This window comes from Lissotriton vulgaris, chromosome 5 (assembly GCF_964263255.1).
Source record: "Lissotriton vulgaris chromosome 5, aLisVul1.2, whole genome shotgun sequence".
Lineage (NCBI taxonomy): Eukaryota > Metazoa > Chordata > Amphibia > Caudata > Salamandridae > Lissotriton > Lissotriton vulgaris.
Genome location: NC_141693.1, coordinates 52,004,564 through 52,027,094, shown reverse-complemented (window position 1 = coordinate 52,027,094; position 22,531 = coordinate 52,004,564). Strand labels below are relative to the sequence as shown.

Here is a 22,531-nt window from a genome sequence, read left to right as displayed (position 1 = left end):
CTTCCTGCAGCAATTTATTGAAGGTGTCTTGTGAAAAGTGTTTCCATTTGGGACAGGGGTAGCTCTTATTTTCCCGTCTATGAGTGTCAGTAGCTGAAATATGAATTTTAAAGGGGACTAAGTAGTGATCCGACCAAGGTACAGGAAGGGGAGTATCCACCCTCACTCTGTCCCAGCTACCAAACACAGGATCCAGTAGATGGCCATGCTTATGGGTTGGAGTAGTACTTTTCAGTTCTAGTTGTAATGCCTGCAATTCTCGCCTTAGGTCTATGGCCTCCTTGACCTGCTCATCTTCAAGGTGGATTTTAAGGTCTCCTAACACCAAAAGTCTGCTCTTCCTAATCGCTAAATGAGCAATACCCTCCACCAGACTGGTCTTAAAATCTTTAAGCCCTCCTGGGGGTCTATATACGAGAATCCCCGACACAGAGTATTGAGGCTCTAGTTTCAGCGTAAAACATCCAGCTTCGCAGTTATCTATTTTTAGGGGCTCTAGGGTGCATTCAAACGGAGACTTAAACGCAATAGCATTCCCCCCTCCTGTCCCACCGCTCCTTTCTATTCTGGCCAAGGAGTAGCTTGGCGGGATAGCTTCTATTATGTCTGGGTCAGAATTATCTCCCAGCCAGGTTTCCGTTAGGAAGAGAAAGTCTAGCTTCTCCTCTAAAAGGAGATCCCAGATCTGATTGCTGTGCTTACTTAATGATCTGCCATTTAGCAAGCCTCCCTGGACTCTCTTATTGCATTTCCCACTAGCCGGAACACAGTAAGCAGTCTTGGAGTGTAAGTGCCTCCATAGAGGGCCAGCATGGCCCCGCCCTTGGAGGACGTAGATTTAGCAGTTCCTGTCTCTCATAGTAAATGTGGGTGTGCTTAATTTGCACAGGGGTCTTGGCCCCGGGCCCCGTCCGGCCGCGGACGGGCGCAGACGGGATTAACTTTGGCGCAACTTCGGCGCGCCTACGTCGCACCCGCTGCACGCGTCCGCTGCGCAGACGCTGTCCCACACACGTATATAGAAGGCAGGGCGTGGGGAGGGGCAGCTAGAGCGCTGACCTAACTGCTATATGCCCGGAAGTGTTGGGCTCCTCCTCACCCTCCGCATCAAACGCCCAGAATGGAGTGCAGTAGGTGAGTGACCCCCCCCCGAACTTTTTAAACAGCCCAGAAGTAAAATGCACGCAATTTTTTAAAATAACTACCAGCTCAAGTGCAATGAAGATCGTTTGAGCCTGCCAGCATTAATCGCTCACACCATGTATTTTAAAATAGCAGTACAATTGCTATTACATTTAAAAGTAAAACGCTCTCAATCAGCGCCCACAGTGCAATGCATGCAGCTCACAAGCGGATAGAGTCGGCCTCTGCCACCGGCTTACTCGTCTCCACCTCAAACTCAAGTAAGGCCCCCCGGGCCTCCCAACACGACGGCCCTCGCTCTAGAGGGGAGGGGCGGGCACCAGCAATGTGCTCCGACGCCCCCCTCCCTTCACGGGCACTCACCGGGTCTCGTGGCGGCTGCCTCTCTCTCTGGAGCCTCCAAGGCTACTTCTCACTCCTGCCTCGGGGACCCTGACACCCGGTCCCGCTCCTGGGGGCCGGACCTCCTTCGTAGGCAGCGGGCGGGGCTCTCTCCCTCATGAGAGCCTCGCCGAGGACACAACGCTGCCTGCCGGCTCCTTCTCGCTCTGCGGCTGCGGGCGGTACTTCCGGCCGCCTCCTGCCCTCCGTGCAAGGACTTCCGGGTCGCCGCAGGCAGCGCGGCAGCCCGGGGGGGGGCAGTTTTAGAGCGGCGATCTGGGGTAGGCTCCCAATTTAACGAGGCAAATAGGCGGCGTGGGCGGCCGCTTGGAATCTAAACAATAAAAACAGCGGCAAGGTCCCTGGCAGCACAAAATGCAGGGTGGGCACCTGCCTGGAACACAAAGCGCTCGCAAGCGCTTAGGGTTAAAATCAAGCGCTCCCAGGCGCTAGTGAAAAATAAAGCACTCTCCAGCGCTAGGGGCCAAAAGGAAGCGCTCCCAGGTGCTAGTGGCCCAAAAGTCAGCAACAAAGTCCTTCAGGAGTCCAGGACAACAGGTGGAGCACAGCAGCTCCCAGAAAAGGGAAGTCCATCAGGTGTCCAGGAGCTGGGCAGGACCCAGGGAGACAAGCCTTCCCCTGGGCCCAAGCAGCAGCACGCCCTTGGCAGGATTCAAGTCAGGAAACAAGAACATTTTAGAAGGAGACACAGCCCCTTTTTATACATTGAATTCCTTTGTCTAAAGGTGCAGGGTGGGGGAAAAACCAGGCGCAGCTGGTTTGGGAGCACTCTTGATGTGCTCAGCCCCTCACTCTATTCACTGGCAGGGTTAGGGTCGTTAGACACACCACAGGGGGCGGAGCCAGCATTGTGTGGGGAAAGCCCAGCCCTATTTAGGACCCAGGTGCACCACTCCCTCACATCACTCATGCTAATCTCAACACTCACCACCGGGCAGACCCATCATGACTCATGGAGCCTGGCACCCCAGCCAGCTCCAGCCAATCACACGCACACACCTTTACAGCACACACGTACAGCCATGTCTAGAAGTGGCACTTCCACACTAGACACAAACACGCCGCATACATCATTTCGCAGCATTCAATCACACGGGTCCGCACATACCAGACTCGAGTCTGCACACCCCACGCATCAGGCACTACCAGGGACACATAGATTCCCCATGCATTCCTATGGGAGGGCAGGCCAATCTCACCACACGCACTCAGAGTGCGCACGCACATTCCACTGGGACACAGTGAAAGTGCGCAGAAACCAAGAACCACTATCACCAGGTCACCATTAAAAGCAAAAAGTTTAGGGGTGAACCTGCCAGAAGGGCCAAGTCCAACACTTCTCACTCTCCCCTCCTCCCCCTGCCACCCTTCACTTGTTTTCTTTTGCCTCTCCCCTCCTCCCCCTGCCATCCTTCACTTGCTTTCTTCTCCCTCTCCCCTCCTCCCCCTGCCATCCTTCACTTGTTTTCTTCTCCCTCTCCCCTCCTCCCCCTGCCATCCTTCACTTGTTTCCTTCTCCCTCTCCCCTCCTCCCCCTGCCATCCTTCACTTGCTTTCTTCTCCCTCTCCCCTACTCCCCTGCCATCCTCCATTTGCCCTTTTCTCCCTCTCCCCTCCTCCCCTGCCATCCTTCACTTGTTTTTCTTCTCCCTCTCTCCCTCCTCCCCCTGCCATCCTTCACTTGCTTTCTTCTCCCTCTCTCCCTCCTCCCCCTGCCATCCTTCACTTGTTTTCTTCCCTCTTTCCCCTCCTCCCCTGCCATCCTCCACTTTCCCTCTTCTCCCTCTCCCCCTCCTCCCCTGCCATCCTTCACTTGTTTTCTTCTCCCTCTCCCCTCCTCCCCCTGCCATCCTCCACTTTCCCCCTTCTCCCTCTCCCCCTCCTCCCCTGCCATCCTTCACTTGTTTTCTTCTCCCTCTCTCCCTCCTCCCCCTGACACCCTTCACTTGTTTTCTTCTCCCTCTCCCCTCCTCCCCCTGCCATCCTTCACTTGCTTTCTTCCCTCTTTCCCCTCCTCCCCTGCCATCCTCCACTTTCCCTCTTCTCCCTCTCCCCCTCCTCCCCTGCCATCCTTCACCTGTTTTCTTCTCCCTCTCCCCTCCTCCCCCTGCCACCTCCACTTTCCCTCTTCTCCCTCTCCCCCTCCTCCCCTGCCATCCTTCACTTGTTTTCTTCTCCCTCTCCCCTCCTCCCCCTGCCACCTCCACTTTCCCTCTTCTCCCTCTCCCCCTCCTCCCCTGCCATCCTTCACTTGTTTTCTTCTCCCTCTCCCCTCCTCCCCCTGCCACCTCCACTTTCCCTCTTCTCCCTCTCCCCCTCCTCCCCTGCCATCCTTCACTTGTTTTCTTCTCCCTCTCCCCTCCTCCCCCTGCCATCCTCCACTTTCCCTCTTCTCCCTCTCCCCCTCCTCCCCTGCCATCCTTCACTTGTTTTCTTCTTCCTCTCCCCCTCCTCCCCTGCCATCCTTCACTTGTTTTCTTCTCCCTCTCCCCTCCTCCCCCTGCCATCCTCCACTTTCCCTCTTCTCCCTCTCCCCCTCCTCCCCTGCCATCCTTCACTTGTTTTCTTCTCCCTCTCTCCCTCCTCCCCCTGCCACCCTTCACTTGTTTTCTTCTCCCTCTCCCCTCCTCCCCCTGACATCCTTCACTTGTTTTCTTCTCCCCCCGCCCCCTGCCATCCTTCACTTGTTTTCTTCTACCTCTCCCCTCCTCCCCTGTCATTCTTCACTTGTTTTCTTCTCCCTCTCCCCTCCTCCCCCTGCCACTCTTCACTTGTTTTCTTCTCCCTCTCCCCTCCTCCCCCTGCCACTCTTCACTTGTTTTCTTCTCCCTCTCCCCCTCCTCCCCCTGCCACTCTTCACTTGTTTTCTTCTCCCTCTCCCGTCCTCCCCCTGCCATCCTTCACTTGTTTTATTCTCCCTCTCCCCTCCCCCCTGCCACTCTTCACTTGTTTTCTTCTCCCTCTCCCTTCCCCACAGGCTCATCCCACCTCTTGCATTTCCATGTCATCCCTTCTCCTTTCACAAAGGCAGAGGAACAAAGATTACACAAGGACAGTGCACATACAAACCACAACCCACAAAGCCAGCAGCACAACCCAGGCTATTGTGTCTGAAGAACAAAGGAGTCAACTGGCGTTTGCAACATACCCGTACAGCAAAGATGTTCTGTACTGTCGCTTCTAGCACTTCTACAGCGCCCAAACGCCACCAGCTGAGCATCGCAGCACTGCCAGGTGACGAACTGGTTGGAGGTGGGCCTCGGGGTGTGCTCGGAGAGGGGCGCATTTAAATAGGTGTTCATGGGCTGTTATGGGACACTTTCTTGTTCCTGTATACCCTTGTACTCCAAGCCTTGTTCCGTTTACACAATGGTAAGATATTATAGTATTGTACTGTCCAACTTTATACATTAAAAATGAAAAGAAAGAAAAGCGAGACTCACTTCCAACAAGTTCTCAAATCTTGAATCTGATTCTGACGCAGTTTACATCCCTAAAGGTTATGTAGGGGTCACATATTGAATGTATTACAAAATTGACCTGTCTTTGATGTTAATCCACGAGCGAGTGACACCGCCCCTCAGAGCCCTCGAATATTGAATGTGTTACAAAATAGAGCTGGTTTTGCTGTTAATCCATGGGCGGTCATCCAGCAACGGTTCCAAGTGCTGAAAAACCCAGGGTGGTGTACCGAAGAGGACAAACAATCAAAAATATCCTTTGCCTAAGCTACGTCCAAAAACCAAAGAAAAAAAGTACAATAGCTTGGCTTCCTGAAAAACCCAATGGTTTCTTCACGTGTGGCAATTGCAATATGTGTGAATTTGGTCTACACAGAAAATTCAAATTCAAATACAACACCGAAAAAGAATTCTCCATAAATTCTTTTATCAATTGTAATACTACCTATACTGTAAATATTATTGTATGTGCATGTAACAAAATATATGTGGGCAGTAGTATTAGAAATTTGAAAATCTGTATTCAAGAGCACGTGAGAGCCATAAGAAATAGAGATGACAAATATCCTGTGTCTGTGCATATTCATGAGAACCACCCAGACCAATCAAATATCCGTTTTTTTGGTATAGATCATGTCAAATCACCAATAAGAGGTGGGGACAGAATTAAAATGCTCAGACAAAGGGAAGCTGCATGGATTTGTCGGCTTTGCAGCATTTCCAAAGGACTTAACATCAATAATGAGTTATATCATTTTCTGTAATAATATCTGTCCTCCTAAGATACATTGATGTAAAAAAAGTTATTCTTCCCCCAATGTTTTCTAAAATGAATGACTTTTTGAATTGTACAAATCAATGAGCCATTTATCACTGACAAACACTGTTGTAAATAATCTTTTGTGATGTATTGTGGCACATGAGCCATTCGTTATTGTCAAACATTGTTTTTTAAATAACTTCTTTTGGGATACTGTATGCCACAAGACAGTATACTACTTGATGTTTGTTTGGTCTTAAAATGATAGAATTCTGTAGGATCATCTATTATAAATAATGCAGATCTAATAAGGGAATGCACTTGGATATTGGCTCCAGTAAACAATACTGTTCATTTCCCGCTCCAAAATGGTGCCCAAAAACGAGCCATTCACTAATGACAAACACAGTTTGTAAATAATCTTTTTTTGTTACGGTATGGCACTAGGCAGTAATTTTATTTATTTATTTATAGCATTTGTAGAGCGCTTCTGCAACCCTACGGGCATCCTGGCGCTGTGTACACATTGCTGAAAATACTGTGCATCAGAGGAGGGGGATAGTATAAAGTTCTGGTGAGATTAAACTTTGGGGAAGAGCCATGTTTTCACCTTTTTACGGAAAGCCATCAGTTCGTCTGTTTTCCTGATGTCGATAGGCAATTTGTTCCACAGATGGGCTGCGGCTATGCTGAAAGCTCTGCCACCATAAGTGGCTTTCCTGATCCTGGGTATGCTTATCAGGTTGGAAGATGAGGAACGGAGGGACCGTGTGGGTATATACCATTTGAATTTCTTTTGAAGTGGTCGGGGGCCCATTCCGTGTACTGCCCTAAAGACAATGCAGAGGGATTTAAAGCAGATCCTTTGATGTACAGGTAGCCAGTGAAGATCGGCTAGAGCGAGGGTGGTAGAGGATCTTCGCTCTCGGGAGAGTGCCAGCTTCGCTGCTGCCGCCTGGATGCTTTGCAATCTGGAGATCAAATAGGCCGGGGATTCCAGAAGCAGAGCATTACAGTAATCCAGGCGGCTGAGAATGGTGCTCCTAACTATGGTGGTTCTGACCTGCGCTGGTAAGAGGGGTAGCAGCTTTCGCAGTCCTCTCATTAAAGCAAAGCAGCTACTCATCTGCTTGTTGACATTGGTCTCTAAGCTCAGACAGTCGTTAAAGCTGACTCCGAGATTCTTCACTGATTTCACTGGGGCTAATGACTCCCCCGAGTCCAAGGGCCAGAAATCGGTGGGTAGACTTCTGGTAATTCTGCCAACTGCGCAGTGCATTATTTCCGTTTTATCACTATTAAATTGTAGTGAGTTCTGGTTTAGCCAGAGTGTCATTTCTGCCATACAGGTATGGAAAGCCGTGAGTGAGTTGGCCTGGGCACCATCAAGGGAAATCATCAGCTGCGTGTCGTCCGCATAGTTGATCACGCTAATACCGTGGGCCTTGATAATGCCCAACAGGGGTTGCATATATATATTAAAAAGTATCGGACTGATTGCGGACCCTTGTGGGACGCCATGTGGGACTTTAACAAATTCCGACTGATATGGGGGGATGGCTACTGCCTGCCATCTGTCTTTTAAATAGGAGTGAAACCAATCGAGCGCCACTCCGCCAATTCCAATGTTTTTTAGTCTTGTCAGCAGGATGTCGTGGCTCACCGTATCGAAAGCGGCGGACAGGTCCAGCAGAATCAGGATTGCTGATTCCCCCCTGTCCGCCCTCATTCGCAGGTCATCCAGAACTGTCAGCAGAGCTGACTCGGTTCCGTGAGCTGGTCTGAAACCGAATTGCTCCTCTTCCAGGATGTTGTTGGTTTCTAGGAAGAGGGCAAGGGATCTGCTGACCCACCGCTCTATGATCTTTATAGGGTATGGCAGGAGCGATATAGGACGGTAGTTTTTTTTGCAGTTCGGGTCTAGATTAGGTTTCTTTAATAGGGGGGTAACAACCGCCAATTTCCATTCTTTTGGTACTGTGCCAGAAATGAGGGATTGATTGCAAAGCTGTTGCAATACTGGGAAAAGGTCATCCCTGAACTCCTTTACTATTTTGTGAGGCAAAGGGTCCAGAGGGGACCCTGAGGTTGTATTAAGAGCAGTTTTTGTGAAGTCTTGTTCTGTAAGGACTTTAAAATATTCTAAGGTAGCCTTTGGGTTGGGTCGTCCTGCGTTGTCTTCGCTCTTCTCCCTATTCTCGGGGTTACTAATATCCTGCTCAGAGGAGATGGAAGCACCCTTCATTCCCTCAATGATTTTAGTGATTTTTTCCTGAAAGAAGGAAGCTAAGTCATCGCATAATTCTTGTGAGGGCTTAATTTGACTGTTCGCACAATCCGGATTGGATAACTCTCTGATTATCCTGAAAGTGTCACGGGACTTATTAGAGCTGTGGAGTAGTAAGTCGGCGAAATAGTTTGCTTTGGCTGCGATGATATCTTTTTTATATCTTACAATGGTTTGTCTCCATATCAGTTTCTCCAGCTCCGAGTAATTTTTTCTCCACATCCTTTTGGCGTTTTTACAGGCTCTTTTCAGTGCCTTCAGGTTATCCGTGTACCAGGGCGCGGAGGGTCTTCCTCTTTTCCTGATTACTTTCAGGGGTACAGTATCGTCGAGCTTTTTGGTTACTTCTTTACACAACGTGAGATAGTTAGTGGTGATGTCGTTCTCTGGGTTGAACGAATTCCCAATGTGATGGAGATTGAACTTTCCTTTCTCTTTCCTTTTTAGCAGGCCTTTCCAATCGCGTCCAGTAAAGGATCTGCTCTGTGTATTAGTAGGTCCTGTATTAGTCAAGGTGTGAATGTTGAAAAGTAGGAGGTGATGGTCTGACCAATCTACTGGGAGCGTTGTTCTCATTGTAATAAGATCCTCTGCAGCAAATATTAGATCCAGTGTATTTCCCTGTTTATGTGTGGGGGTAGTTATCCACTGTTTCAGCCCTAAGTTTTCCCAAGAGTGGGTGATATTGTGGAAGGCCGTGTGTAGTTGGTCATTATCCCAAGGATTGAAATCTCCTAGTACCAGTAGTTTGCTGTGTGAGATTGATATGTTGTTGATGACGGCAATCAATTCCTGCTGTTGTGTTGCGTTGATATGTCCCGGAGTCCTGTAGCAGATTAGGCTCGTGAGGCAGTGGCCTGAGTCATGTCTGATCGATATCCCAAGTATTTCAGCACATGAAACCGTGTCGACATCTAAGGTAGCAATATTTAGCTCCTCTTTAAAGATGATCCCTGTTCCTCCTCCTCGTCCTATGGTCCTAGGTTTATGAATGATCTTGTATCCTGGCGGGCAGGCCGGCCCTAGCTCTAATTCCATTCCCGCAGCCGTCCATGTCTCAGTCAGAAATAAAATGTCCAAATGGTTGGACTCGACCAAAAGCTGTATTTCAGTGGCGTGTTTCGGCAGAGACCTGACGTTTAATAGTCCACTGACTAGTTCTCCCTTAATGGTCTGTTTGGGGACGGCGTGTGTTGGCAGGAAGTGCCTATATCCTGTGTTCTGATCAGGGTTCGAATGTAAAACTAGTGGGAGGGGATTGATATGAGGCAGGCGCCCTAGGCAGTTGGGACATAGACTATTGGTCTCGGACTCAAAGTTGGGACTTAGACGAGGGCAGTTAGCTCTGCCTGCCAAAGGGTTTAGTAGCATGAGTGTTTCTCTACTGTATCTGTTTGCCTTGTGGAGCGGGAGAGCTCGGGCAGGGGGGGATGCCCTGGGCCCGGTCTCGGCGCGGACGAGCGCAGACGAGCTTGCCTTAAGCGCGCCTTCGGCGCGCAATCTTCGCGCCCGCTGCGCTCGTCCGCTGCGCTTCCTGTAAGGGCACATCTTACATAGGGATGAGGTAGGGAGTGAAAAGGGGCGTGGCTACGGTTGGTGGGCGTGGCTTTCTGTTCCGGCCAATTGTGCCTCAGCAATACAACAAACCCCCGCCCTCGGCAGCGTTTTTTCGCTGTGCGAGGAGTAAGGTACAGTGATTAAACTTTTAAAATCAGAAATAAACACACAAGTCTAAAATAGTGCTAGGGGTCCCTTCTCCCGGCTGTGCCTCAGGAGATTCAGCAGCAAAGACGCAGCGCTCGTGTTCAGCGCGCGTTTTGGCGAAAAGGGGGCGTGGCTACGGTTGGTGGGCGTGGCTTTCTGTTCCGGCCAATTGTGCCTCAGCAATACAACAAACCCCCGCCCTCGGCAGCGTTTTTTCGCTGTGCGAGGAGTAAGGTACAGTGATTAAACTTTTAAAATCAGAAATAAACACACAAGTCTAAAATAGTGCTAGGGGTCCCTTCTCCCGGCTGTGCCTCAGGAGATTCAGCAGCAAAGACGCAGCGCTCGTGTTCAGCGCGCGTTTTGGCGAAAAAGGGGCGTGGCTACGGTTGGTGGGCGTGGCTTTCTGTTCCGGCCAATTGTGCCTCAGCAATACAACAAACCCCCGCCCTCGGCAGCGTTTTTTCGCTGTGCGAGGAGTAAGGTACAGGGATTAAACTTTTAAAATCAGAAATAAACACACAAGTCTAAAATAGTGCTAGGGGTCCCTTCTCCCGGCTGTGCCTCAGGAGATTCAGCAGCAAAGCAGTAAAGCAGTAAACCACCTGATATACTATATCTTTGGCCATAAAAGGATGGAATTAAGTAGGAGCACTCTATGAAAATAATGTAGATCTAACAAGGAAATACACTTATATATCGGTTCTAGTTAACAATTTTGTTTGTTTCCCGATCCAAAATGGCGCCCAAATAAGCCGATACGGCTAAATTCGTTGCCCTCCGTTTTAATATTGTAAATATGAATCACTGTGTTAATACCAATCTGAGGATTGCGCTATATATTTAGATCAGTACAGTACTTTCTCGTTTACCAATTTTTAAAGTTTAAACACATTGACGCATTTGCATATTTCTTTTTATAAACTCTATATTCTTGAATAATATAACCTACTCAAGTTTTTCACTATTACTTTATGAAATGATGGCGGCATCACACCAATGCATGGAACACAGGCGAAATAACCTGTATTCTACTTCGGTGTTTTAAAAATGGTGTCCGTATCGAAGACTTAAAATTCGTTGCTGCCATACGGAATTTCATGCTTCAAAATCCATTACTTAAAACAATATATAAATTCCAAAAACCTTTTTATTAAATACTTCGCATGGATATTGGGTACACTACAAAATCCTTTGCGTTTTTTAAAATAAGGTTCTATTTCCCCTAACGTATATGCATTACGTGCACATTCTAAGATGGCGGCTGCACTTGCATCAATCGACGCGACTTCTTTGACAATTGTTAGCAGGTGATGCTTCTTTGCGGGCTATTTAAACTGGGTCACCCCGGTCAAATGTTCGAACCATCCATTCGAGGCTGCGACCGGGAAGAACCGAGATGTGACGATCGTTTAAGTAAGTGATACTTTTGGAGGGCTGCTAAAACCTTGTGGATATTATGGCGATTTTAGCCTGTTTGTGCTCTGGGTTTAATTTAAGTTTTTAGACTAGGGCAGGGTGCTCCCTTCCTCCTCTCTAATATGTTAGTAAAATACTGCTCAATGCAGCCTTAAGACAAGGAGCAGTGGCGAATTGGTTTGCTCCTATCTGTCTTCTTGAGCTCACATTTTATTGCCATAAAATCAGGGCAGTTATCTCCTTTCCCTTACAGTAATAATAATATACACTGTTGGATGTGGGGTTTCGGGTCAAGTAGTGCCAAACAACGTGCTTACGTTTTCCTATTGTGATTTACGGGAAAGGTTACGTCAATAGTATGGCCCTATATACTTAGGTCCTACTTGGGAACTTAATAATTATCCTATCACCGTTTATATATCATGCATGATAATGACTGGCTGTTCTGGGGTTCTAAACTAGTTTCCACCTCATTTTTTATTAGGGTGAATATAGATATCACTGGCAAAGGATGTGAATTTTGGCATCTGACAATCACGTTCCCACCCAATACAGCATTTGAAGAGAACTGACTAGTCCATTTTAAAACAAGGTATCTGTTGTGTCCGGTCAATAAACCTTGGGCAAACGAACAATCTATGTATAAAGTAGAAGAAACTCATACCCAATCCTTTTCTCACAATAGGATCTTTTCCACTAAATAACCTGAAGACTTGTTCTCATTGATAAAGCCCTGGAGCACATAATCCATGACGCCACTTTGATAAATATTCAGTAAGATACAGTCCTTTCGTTTCTTTTAGCTATAGCCAACCAGAGGACTCAACCAGTGGACTTAACTATAATAACATAGAAGATTCCTTCTTCCCCTCCACCATTTTTGATTAATGGTTGTTTGCTCAAATTTGTAATTCTTTGAAGAAAATTACTGACCAAAGTGACACCAAGCTCTTTGCACTTTAAATCCTTTCACAATATAGACTGTGATATCTATTCATTGTTTTAATGAGGATAAATTGTTACTCTTGTCAGTGGGCCATGTTTGTTTATGGACTGCGTAGTAATACCTTAAACATTTTCTTTACACTTAGGTTGTATAGAAATTAGGTTTTTAATTGTAATATAGCACTGTATAATATGTATATTTTGTATATTTGTTTGTTGTAGCCCTGAAGAAGTCCTTCGGACGAAACGTGTTGGCTACTTGTGTGTGAAGATTTGGAATAAAAACAAGAAAGAAAACTCCATGGCTTACTGATATCATTAATTTGATTAATATTGTTACTACATACTGTATGGTGTGCTGAACCATTGTGTTGAATTGTATACAGTGCCTTAGGGCATTGACTTTGGAAGCCTAGGGGTATGTGGCTTCAGGTTTCTGGCACCCACAAATACAACTAGACCAGGATAAAGTGGATAGAGTGCAGTCAAGTGTCTTACCCTGTACCCCTGTCTTAGTATTACTAATTGTATTACAAAATAGAGCTGTCTTTAACGATAATCCATGGGCGTGTAACACCGCCCCTCAGAGCCCTCGAATATTGAATTATTACAAAATAGAGCTGTCTTCGTTGTTAATCCATGGGCGAGTGACAGCACCCCTCAGAGCCCTCGAATATTCAATGTATTACAAAATAGAGCTGTATTTGCTGTTAATCCTTGGGCGAGTGACAGCGCCCCTGAGAGCCCTCGAATATTCAATGTATTACAAAATAGAGCTGTCTTTGCTGTTAATCCATGGGTGAGTGACACCACCCCTCAGAGCCCTAGAATATTGAATTATTACAAAATAGAGCTGTCTTTGCTGTTAATCCATGGGTGAGTGACACCACCCCTCAGAGCCCTCGAATATTGAATTATTACAAAATAGAGCTGTCTTTGCTGTTAATGTTTCTTTACGGCGCCAATGGAATAGTCCGCTGGTCTAACTGGTGTTTGTAAACCACCCCATCCACCCACAATGCTTCTTCAGTGCAGCATGGCCCTTACAAACTAACTGCTAACTAGACACATAAATACATTTATAGCGCAGGAGGTAGACATTCATTCATGATTAATTAGCGGAGATTAAGATAGGGTTTTAGAAGTTAAAGGCCCTTTTAAATATAACAACATGTGTTCTTACAACATTCTAATTTTGCTATAAAATGTATTTATCTACGTGTTACTGGTAGAAAATTGTAAAAGGCCAATAACAAAAACTATCAATGGTTCTTTATGAAGATTTGAGGTGAAAAAAAACATTTCATTTTATCTTCAGAAGAAAGTTTGTATGTATAATAAATATGCTTTTTAATAGCATGGACTTTTTAGATTGAAATGTTTTTCTAAGTGTTGCTTATTTTGAGTGAAGTTGGGTTCAGTCTGTCATTAGGACTGACGTCGCAAGAGCTCACAGTACACTTTGGAAACTTTTGCTGTACAGTGGACCCTACCCATTTTTGAAAACTCTCTAGGACTATCGAGAAAGAATCAAAAAACAATCCCACTGCCCTCTATATCCAGACAAAGGAAGAGAGCCAGTCGTCCACCATAAGTAACACTTCAGTGCGCTTCAGGTGCCTTCGGCGGGCAGCAGCCGCAAGCTTGAGATAGGAGTAGTCGAAGAGACATAAGGAAAGCCTGGTTTTACAGCTACAGAGAGGGATTCAGACAAGGGAGCAGGGACCAACCTCTGTATCCGCTGGACACACGGAAGAACGAACACTCTGCCTCCAGCAATCATCCTGGGTGGACTGCGACAGAGCCCTGCAAGAAAACCCAAAGAGCGTAAGACCCAGCAGATGGAACACACACTGCAAGACCAGCATTTTACTCAAAGCAGGTTTGCCCCTCCAAACTTCCCTCTTCAGTGGCCATGACTGGATGAGAGGGCTTGGTCCTCAGGAAGAGGAGAGATTGTTTCTCCCATTCTGGGATATGCCCACCAATGGCCCCAGCACCTGGTGGCTGAACCAGAGCATCCCTCCAAGGATGACACAAACACACGGGACGGAGGTACCAACCGGATGGTTCCTCACAGGCACGCAAGGAATGCTGGGGGCAAACCACATTTAAAGACCAAAGGCCTTGATCTACCTGCCCCTCCCAGGGTAGGGTACAGATACTGTGATGATGGCCTTTCTTTACCTTAAGATGTCTAGCTACCCTGCAGACTTTTCTGGAGTTTGAGGACCTGCCTATCAGAAGGAAGTCAACAATTTTAAGCCCAGCAGCATACATGAATACACAACAGCACACAGCCACAAACACCACCATGACAAGGGCCAAGGCTAGAAGGGTGTGCATGACTCCGACCCCATATTTCACCCTCTCCTGAAGCCGCTTGGAAAGGAGGTCTTACCGGACACCACCATGACCTGGCTGGGCCCGCATGTGTACCATGCCATCCTGGTAAGGGGGTCCTGAAAAGAAAAGAATGAGATGGTTAGGTGGCGGTCTTTATAGCGCTCTCTTACTTTCAGCACGGGTTTCTTGGTGCTACCAACAATCACATTAGCCTGGAGGCTGTGCCAACCAGGAAGGACACTCGGAGAAGAAGTCAGTATTGAAAGGTTTAATGAATCTCAAGTCACTGGGAACTGACTGTGAAACAGGAGTAACACTGTGCCAAAGGGAGGAGAGGCAATGGGACAGCACGGGAGTAACACTGTGCCAAAGGGAGGAGAGGCAACGAGACAGCGCGGGAGTAACACTGTGCCAAAGGGAGGAGAGGCAACGAGACAGCGCGGGAGTAACACTGTGCCAAAGGGAGGAGAGGCAACGAGACAGCGCAGGAGTAACACTGTGCCAAAGGGTGGAGAGGCAACGAGACAGTGCAGGAGTAACACTGTGCCAAAGGGATGAGAGGCGACGGAGACAGCACAGGAGTAACACCGTGCCAGAGGGAGGGGAGGCGGCAGAGATAACACAGGAGAAACACTGTGCCGGAGGGAGTAGAGGCGATGGAGAGAGCATGGGAGTAACACTGTGCCAAAGGGCGGAGAGGCGATGGAGCAAGCTTGGGAGTAACACTGTGCCAAAGGGAGGAGAGGGGGCTGAGACAGCATGGGAGTAACACTGTGCTAGAGGGAGGGGAGGCGACAGAGACAACACAGGAGAAACACTGTGCCAAAGGGAGGAGATGCGACAGAGACAGCATGGGAGTAGCACTGTGCCAAAGGTAGGAGAGGCAACGGAGGCAGCACAAGAGTAACACTGTGTCAGAGGGAGTAGAGGCGATGGAGAGCGCACAGGAGTAACACTGTGCCAACGGGCGGAGAGGTGACTGAGACAGCATGGGAGTAACACTGTGCCAAAGGTAGGAGAGGCGACTGAGACAGCATGGGAGTAACACTGTGCCAGAGGGAGGAGAGGCGACAGAGACAGCACAGGAGTAAGACTGTGCCTGAAGTAGGAGAGGCTACGGAGGCAGCACGGCCTCCTCTGGCATCAAACTAAGAGAGCACTGGACACAAAAGTTAGGAGGAAGGAATATCTGGACACCACAGAGCATGTGCCCTTGTTGGCGTTCAACGCAATCAGTGGACCCCGATCCTTGACCCACGAGCAGAGTGACGTGTTAATGTGAACCCCAAACCTATGTATGGATGCTAGGCCCACCCTGGAGGGGTGCACTGGTTGTGGAGGAAGCCCTGGAGATAGGCTTCTGGGTGGTTAAACTGTGAAAAGGCCTTTTATCTGACCTATATTGCTTTTTGATCTGGCCTTCTAGGGCTCATTTGCAAAACAGATCCCCAATATCAGTGTCAGACCCCAAGGTTAATTCAAAAAACTATATTTTATTGTTTGTATTCTTTATGTAAAACATTTTTTTGCTTTATATTATATATAATTTTAGTTTGCTGCTATTCATTGCTTCTAAATGTTCATTATTTACAAATACATTTAACACTTATACAGAAAAACAAACAATTGCCAGTGCACATGCAATGCCTCTAACCTCTTTGTGTATGATAATTCTACAGCATTTGAACATTTTATAACAACACATAGACAGTAGATTGGATTTGCGTAGATACAGTGTCTTTCAGTTTAATCCTCTATAACTGTTCAGAGACATATATACTAAAGGGAATTGATGGGACACCAATAAAAATAGTCTGTCTCTGACAATATTTCCAGGACCTCTAACATAACTGGACTTTTTGGTGTATGAATGTTAGTGTGGGTGAGATGGTTTGACAGGTGACAATGAAGTGTTGATGGATTAGTGTGGGGTTATTAGTGCACAATTCATATGTATTTTGATTTTAAGGTTGTTTTGCTGGTGTCTTTGCTTTTTTAACAGTTACAGATGATTACATTGTAAGACTCTGTAGCTATGCAAATCCAATCTACTGTCTATGTGTTGATATAACATGTTTAAATGCTGTAGAATTATCATACACAAAGAGGTTAGAGACATTGCATGTGTACTGGCAATTGTTTATTTTTCTGTATAAGTGTTATATGTATTTGTAAATAATGAACATTTATAAGCAATGAATAGCAGCAAACTAAAATTATATATAATATAAAGCAAAAAAAATATTTTACATAAAGAATACAAACAATAAAATATAGTTTTTTTAATTAACCTTGGTGTATGACACTGATATTGGGGATCTGTTTTGCAAATGAGCCCTAGGAGGCCAGATCAAAAAGCAATATGGGTCAGATTAGAGGCCTTTTCACAGTTTTTGCTATTTTTCCCTCCTCTTGGACCTGAAAATATATAGGGGGTACCATTTCCTTTTTGTGATGCTACTGGGTGCTTGTCAGACCCTGTCAGGTGTGACTATGTAGCCCCACTGCTGGCCGATGGTGGACTCACAGATGAAAACCAGCCAGTGGACCGCTTGCAACCCATGCATGCAAGGACCTGTGGTGAAGATGGAAGACACAGGTCACCCCGGAAAGCAACTTCACAACGCGGGTCCCAAACAGCAACTACCACCAGGTTAGAATCCCAGGCAACCATCAATCTATCACAGGTACCAGAAGAACAAACAAAATAAATGTGCACAAGTGTGGTTAATGGACAGGCAGACACTACACAACCCCTTCTTAAACAAAAACAACATCTGAAATATTAGAACATGAAATAACAAGAAATGTAAGATATATCCTCAGTTTACACTAGGGTAGGATCTCAACATGCAACAGGAAAGTTCATCCTACTACATACTCCTCTGGTTCTTTTGAACTGAAATCACGCGACCAGATCTGGTTGCTCCTTCCCTGTTCTCAGTATTACCCTACCCTGTGTTCGGAATGACATGCCCACACGGCAATCTCACGCACAACCCCTATGTGTCCCTCCCTGGTCATGAGAATCAATGTGGGTGGTGGACTGCACACCGGTGTACTGAATGTATTCTTCTATGCTTAGATACTTCATTTCTTCAAAACTGAAGTGGGGTGCAACCTTGATAGCGCTTTGCCCAGTACGCTTGAAAGTACGTGCAATCAAAAGGAAACCAGGTTAGGTCCATATGCAAGCTGAACAGCCGCATACGGATGAATCAAATTAATCAAAATCTCAAATTTCATCTTCTGTTTATCTCTATTTAATCTGTTTGTTTTCAACTGTTTTCTCCACTTATTCAATTCATTTTTCTACATTCAAATTCCCCTGGGAGGGTATATGCATGGCACAGGAGAATGACACGTTTCCACCAGTCCCTACATAAAAATATCCAATGCATTTCGGGAATAGTTCCCTTCATCAGGGATTCTAACATATAAACAGTTCATAAAAATCGATCAATGTCATCAATTTGCCCTCACACAAATTAACAAACATAAAGCACTGCATGCTGTTTCAAAACTCTGCCTCGTGTATCTCAAAATCAATATAAAAAACGTCAATATTTCAAGCCCACCCATTATTCCAGTACCAAGGTAATGTCTTGTCAAAATCATGCATGTTTCAATCCCCCATCACCTCATCCATCGCACCACCTCATGTTAAACTACACTATTACCGCAACAATGGAATCCACCCTTCACCCCCTTTTTCCTGAAATATCTTTCCTTAACAAACTTTGCTCCCCTAACCGAGCTCGTCACAAGCACCGTGGTGCCGCGCGCGTCCCCCCGCAGCGCGGGGGAATTAGCTCCGCGGCAAAGGGTTTAAACAATATCAGCTGCACCTCCCTGGTAATACCTTGTCCTGCACTCTCCTACCTGTTCCAGAGTATCCCTCTACACTTGTATCAGTGTGCTCCTCTTCATCCAACCACCACCGCCTTTATCCCAGCATCCTCAGGCCTTCTCCTGCCATTTCCCCTTTGCATCTGAAGAGTTTACGTGTAGTAGAAGGCCCTTCTACTACTCGTGTCTCTCTTCTAGTGTCTAGTGTCAGTTCCTGGGCTCAGAGACATGACCGAAGACCCTTTGTAAACAGCCTGAGTCTCTACAATATTCTTTTCCATCCTCTCTGGAGACCCAACTGCCCGCGTCTTTGCCGTCACCCAACGCAAGTTGTTCTTGGTGCAGCAAGTCCACCTCTCAAGGTTTTGAAGGGGCTGAAGCCACCTAAAGTAGGAGTCACACCCTACATTTTGTTCACTCCCACTTCCTTGCACTTTCTTCTTTTGCTAGCCATTTGAACAACACCTATGATTACCCTATTCATTCTCTCGACAGAACCATTCCTCGCAGGGTGATATGGTGAGTTGATCCTATGCACTATTCCATTCTGTGACAAAAAAACCTCTTAAAGATTCTGGGTTGAACTGAAGTTTGGATAAACAAGGAGAGAGGGGGAAGTATTAGCCAGTTCGCCTTCCCAGCCAATAAACAAAATTGAAACAAGTCTTCTACGTATTTACTAGTTTGTCCTAAAAAACGACTTCTTCATTCTCTTCGGAGTGTCAGAGACTTGGAACCCGCAGGGTGTTTTTGAACTGAGATCCATTGTCACCAAGGACCGGCCTGGGCAACCCTTACCATGGAACACTTCATCTAATATCTTCATCGACAAATCAAAATCCACTCTTTTCAAGAAACCAGTTTAAGGCCATTTAGAGCAAGAAATCCAACACCACAATAATAAATGTGGAATCCCTAATTACACCATGTATGGGTTCCAAAATGACAGGTCCCAACGCTTCCCAAGACATGTCCGAGCACACTGTTGGGACTTATCTGTATTATTACACTCAATACAATCCCAAACTGACCCTTCTATTCAACAACTCACCCCCAACCCCCAGTATCAGTCCCTAACTCTTTTCTTGTTTTGAACTATACCAAGGTGCCCCTCATGACTAAGCTGAAAAACCCAGAGTATTCTACTTAATGGAGATACTACATTACCTCTTCTCAGCAAAAATCCAAAATCATCAACTAATTCACACCTAACTTCCTTATAACTCCTCAATTTGTCACTAAGAAATTTGCTTTTAAGCCAAGACACCTACGGATGTATGTGCACTTTATAAATCACAGTAACATTAACATTAACATCTTTCACCATTATACTTCTGCACTTTTCAGCCTAGGTGTCCTGGTTGCAATAATCTTGGAGTCCCTCGTCCTTGGAAGTTGCATCAGTCTTACGTTCATCTACACTGGTACTGGGGTATTCCTCCCGATTCGGTGTACATTCCTTTTAAGGTAAATGTTCTCTGCTTAAAAAAACAGCTACTCTGTTCTTCTCACATGGTATCAAACTGCACCTTGGAGGGCGGGACTGGGACCCCAAAGAAGCCCTGACAAATGTTGCCAGACCAACCCCCGTACAGTGCGCAGCGAGCGAGCCTGGCCACTATAAGGGCGGTTGAGGGGTTCCCCAACCACAAAAATTTGGGTAAAGATGGCAAGAAATGTGCATTCTACAACATATTTGTTATTATATACTCAAGTGTATTCGTTTTTAAAGCATAGTAAATGATGACCTTACAGTGCACCAGGATACGACAATCTTTGTTGAGGCTCTTCAGTGATTCCCTCACTATCGCCCTCCAGCAGTGGCTCTCATCTCTCCATGAGCAAAACTTACAATTGAAGGAGGGAATGCGGAACAATGTCAAACCTTCTCCCTCAGTCAGAGATCTGGGTTTAAGTCCATCGTTTTTCTGCTCACCGTGCCATTCTAGTTTAGACCCAGCTATATGCAAATCAGTCTTGACCCTGCGTCCAATGGAAACAGTCCAGCCCAGGTCCTCACGATGGTTTAATGCCCAGATCTGTGACTGGGGTGAGTGTTTGACATTCTTCAGCATTCCAACCATCAAATACTTGAGCCATGCTAGTGCAAGTTCCTTTGATTCCTTTTTTCTTTCTTTGGATGAATTTGAATTATGCAAAATATACCCCCGTCCAAGTCCACCGAAATATCAGCAGACACTACACACCACACATCTGTCAGACCCTGGCACTGCGGCTTGGCCTCCTGTGAGAACGAAGGGCATTTTGTACCCGTCCCTTTCCTCGGATAAGACACAGTGTCCTATTTTCTGTTTGTTGTGGTCTTACTGACAAAGACCAACACAAGGTGGGGTCTGCCCCCATTAGTTTCTCCTCCTGGCTAACCTTGGGCGTAGGACGATGCTACGCTCGCATAATTTGCGCAACTACGCACTACGCAAATTGAACTTACCACAGTGCAAAAATGCGTAGCGTAGCTGGCATTTTTTGCTTGCTCGCGGTCCTCAACATCAAGTTGCAGACCGTGAGTGAGCAAAATAACATCCCGGCAAGACTTTTTCCTCGTTCGCGATCAGCAACATCAAGTTGCTGATCGCGAGTGTGGAAAATAAACCTCCCGGTGAGATTCTCAATGCGGGAAGCTCAGGTTTCTCATTGCGAGTGGTCGAGTATGCTCGCGACCGCTCGTGATGAGAAACTACCAGTCCGTGTTGAGAAAGCTGCTGCTCGAGTACAAATCTACCTGAGTGGCAGAAAATGACCACTTGCACTGTGCAAGATGCTGTTTGCAATGACTGCACAGTGTGGACAAGCATCCGGAACTGTGCGAACAGCATTTTGCACAGTGCACTACGCAGTTCGCGTTGCTACGCGTAGCGCTACTACGCGAACTACTCCCAGGGTTGCCGGCCTTCCTCCACATGCAGTCATCGTTGGCTATGCAATGGGTATGGTGAGGGCTTGGAGAACAGAAGTTCAATATCTTCCTGTGTTTGCTGCCTCCTGCGACAGGTGTCAGAATGTTCCAAAGTCTGTGGTGTCACCGTGATAAGGCGGGGTCTGACCTCTTCCAGAGTAGTCTCTACCTGCCCTGAGGCCGTTCAAGGTAAACAAGTGGTCCAGCAGACATTGATATTTTTGAGAATTGGAACAGAGACCCTAAGGACAGCGGCATGGCTGGGACCGGGCAGCCCAATATCGATTTCATCTGCATCAGGGTTTTGTTCCAAATGGAGGAAAAACTGGACAATCCCACCACACACGGCTGAAGTCCTCCAATAGTAGGTCACTTTTCCTCCAACAGAGCGTGTTGGCTGTATTGTAAAGTGTCCTCAGTTTAGAGGGGTGGAGATACTAGTCATATATGAACTTTCATTGGGCCTCTCTACCCACCAGAGTGCAAAAACTATCGGGTGTCGCTGTTGTGCCCCCGCATAGTCACCCCTAAATCTATGTCCCAAAAAGACATGAAGGCCAGAGCGGGGCTGTGGTTGATGTCAGTAAGAGAATATAAAGAAACATGATCTGCCCTCTGGATTCTCCTGCACAAACCTTTCCCTTGGAAGCAGGTCTCTGGTAGTGGCTTGTTCTATTGTCAGGCAAGGAACCCGCGCCTTGAGTAGATCAGAAGTGCCCCGTTTCATCCAAATGAGATTTCTTTTTGAGGTCTTCCTTCTACAGACCTCTTCCCACCTCCCCTTGAAGTGGGTACTCTCAGTGATCCAGTGCCGTCTCCACGGCGTTGGTTCCACCTCCAGCCTCAGGGGTTGGACAGCAGCCATACAATTAACCCTGGCCCTCCTTCTGAATTGAGGGGTCTTCTTCCTGAAGCGCCAGGGCATCAGTCGGACCCATCACAACCACCACATCTGCACTACAAAGGTCGTTTGCTAGGATGGGTCTTGCAGTTATCCCAGGACAAGCAAGAAAACTCTTGACCAGCTGGGCTCCCGCGGTCCATGGACACCGGGACCACTAGGTACACTGACTCTGGTGGCCACACAAGGCACTTTAATCTTACAGTACTAATTGATCCCAGGCAGTTCTAAAGCTACCCTCACCCACCAACAGTGAAACCTGCTCACTAAAGCTCCTCCAGTGACTAGGCCCCCTGTGCATCGTTCACAAGCACTCAAAAGCAGGAAAAGATGTTAGCATATCTTCATCCATGGCGTAAGCAACTCTCCAGGGATGTAGGGGAGGGGTGCCAGGCCA

General features: G+C 46.9%; 1 protein-coding gene across 1 annotated transcript in view; it reads right to left on the bottom strand.

Moving 5' to 3' along the window:
- The window catches only part of LOC147710124 (flotillin-1-like), a 154,965-nt gene that overhangs the window by 109,017 nt on the left and 23,417 nt on the right, over window positions 1–22,531 (bottom strand). Inside the window, exons 2-3 of the mRNA XM_086920822.1 lie at window positions 14,523–14,583; window positions 13,852–13,927 (exon numbers count right to left, since the gene is read on the bottom strand). Of these exons, the coding sequence (XP_086776948.1) occupies window positions 13,852–13,927; window positions 14,523–14,568 (122 nt within the window). The 5' untranslated portion in view covers window positions 14,569–14,583. The remainder of the gene's footprint in view (window positions 1–13,851; window positions 13,928–14,522; window positions 14,584–22,531) is intronic.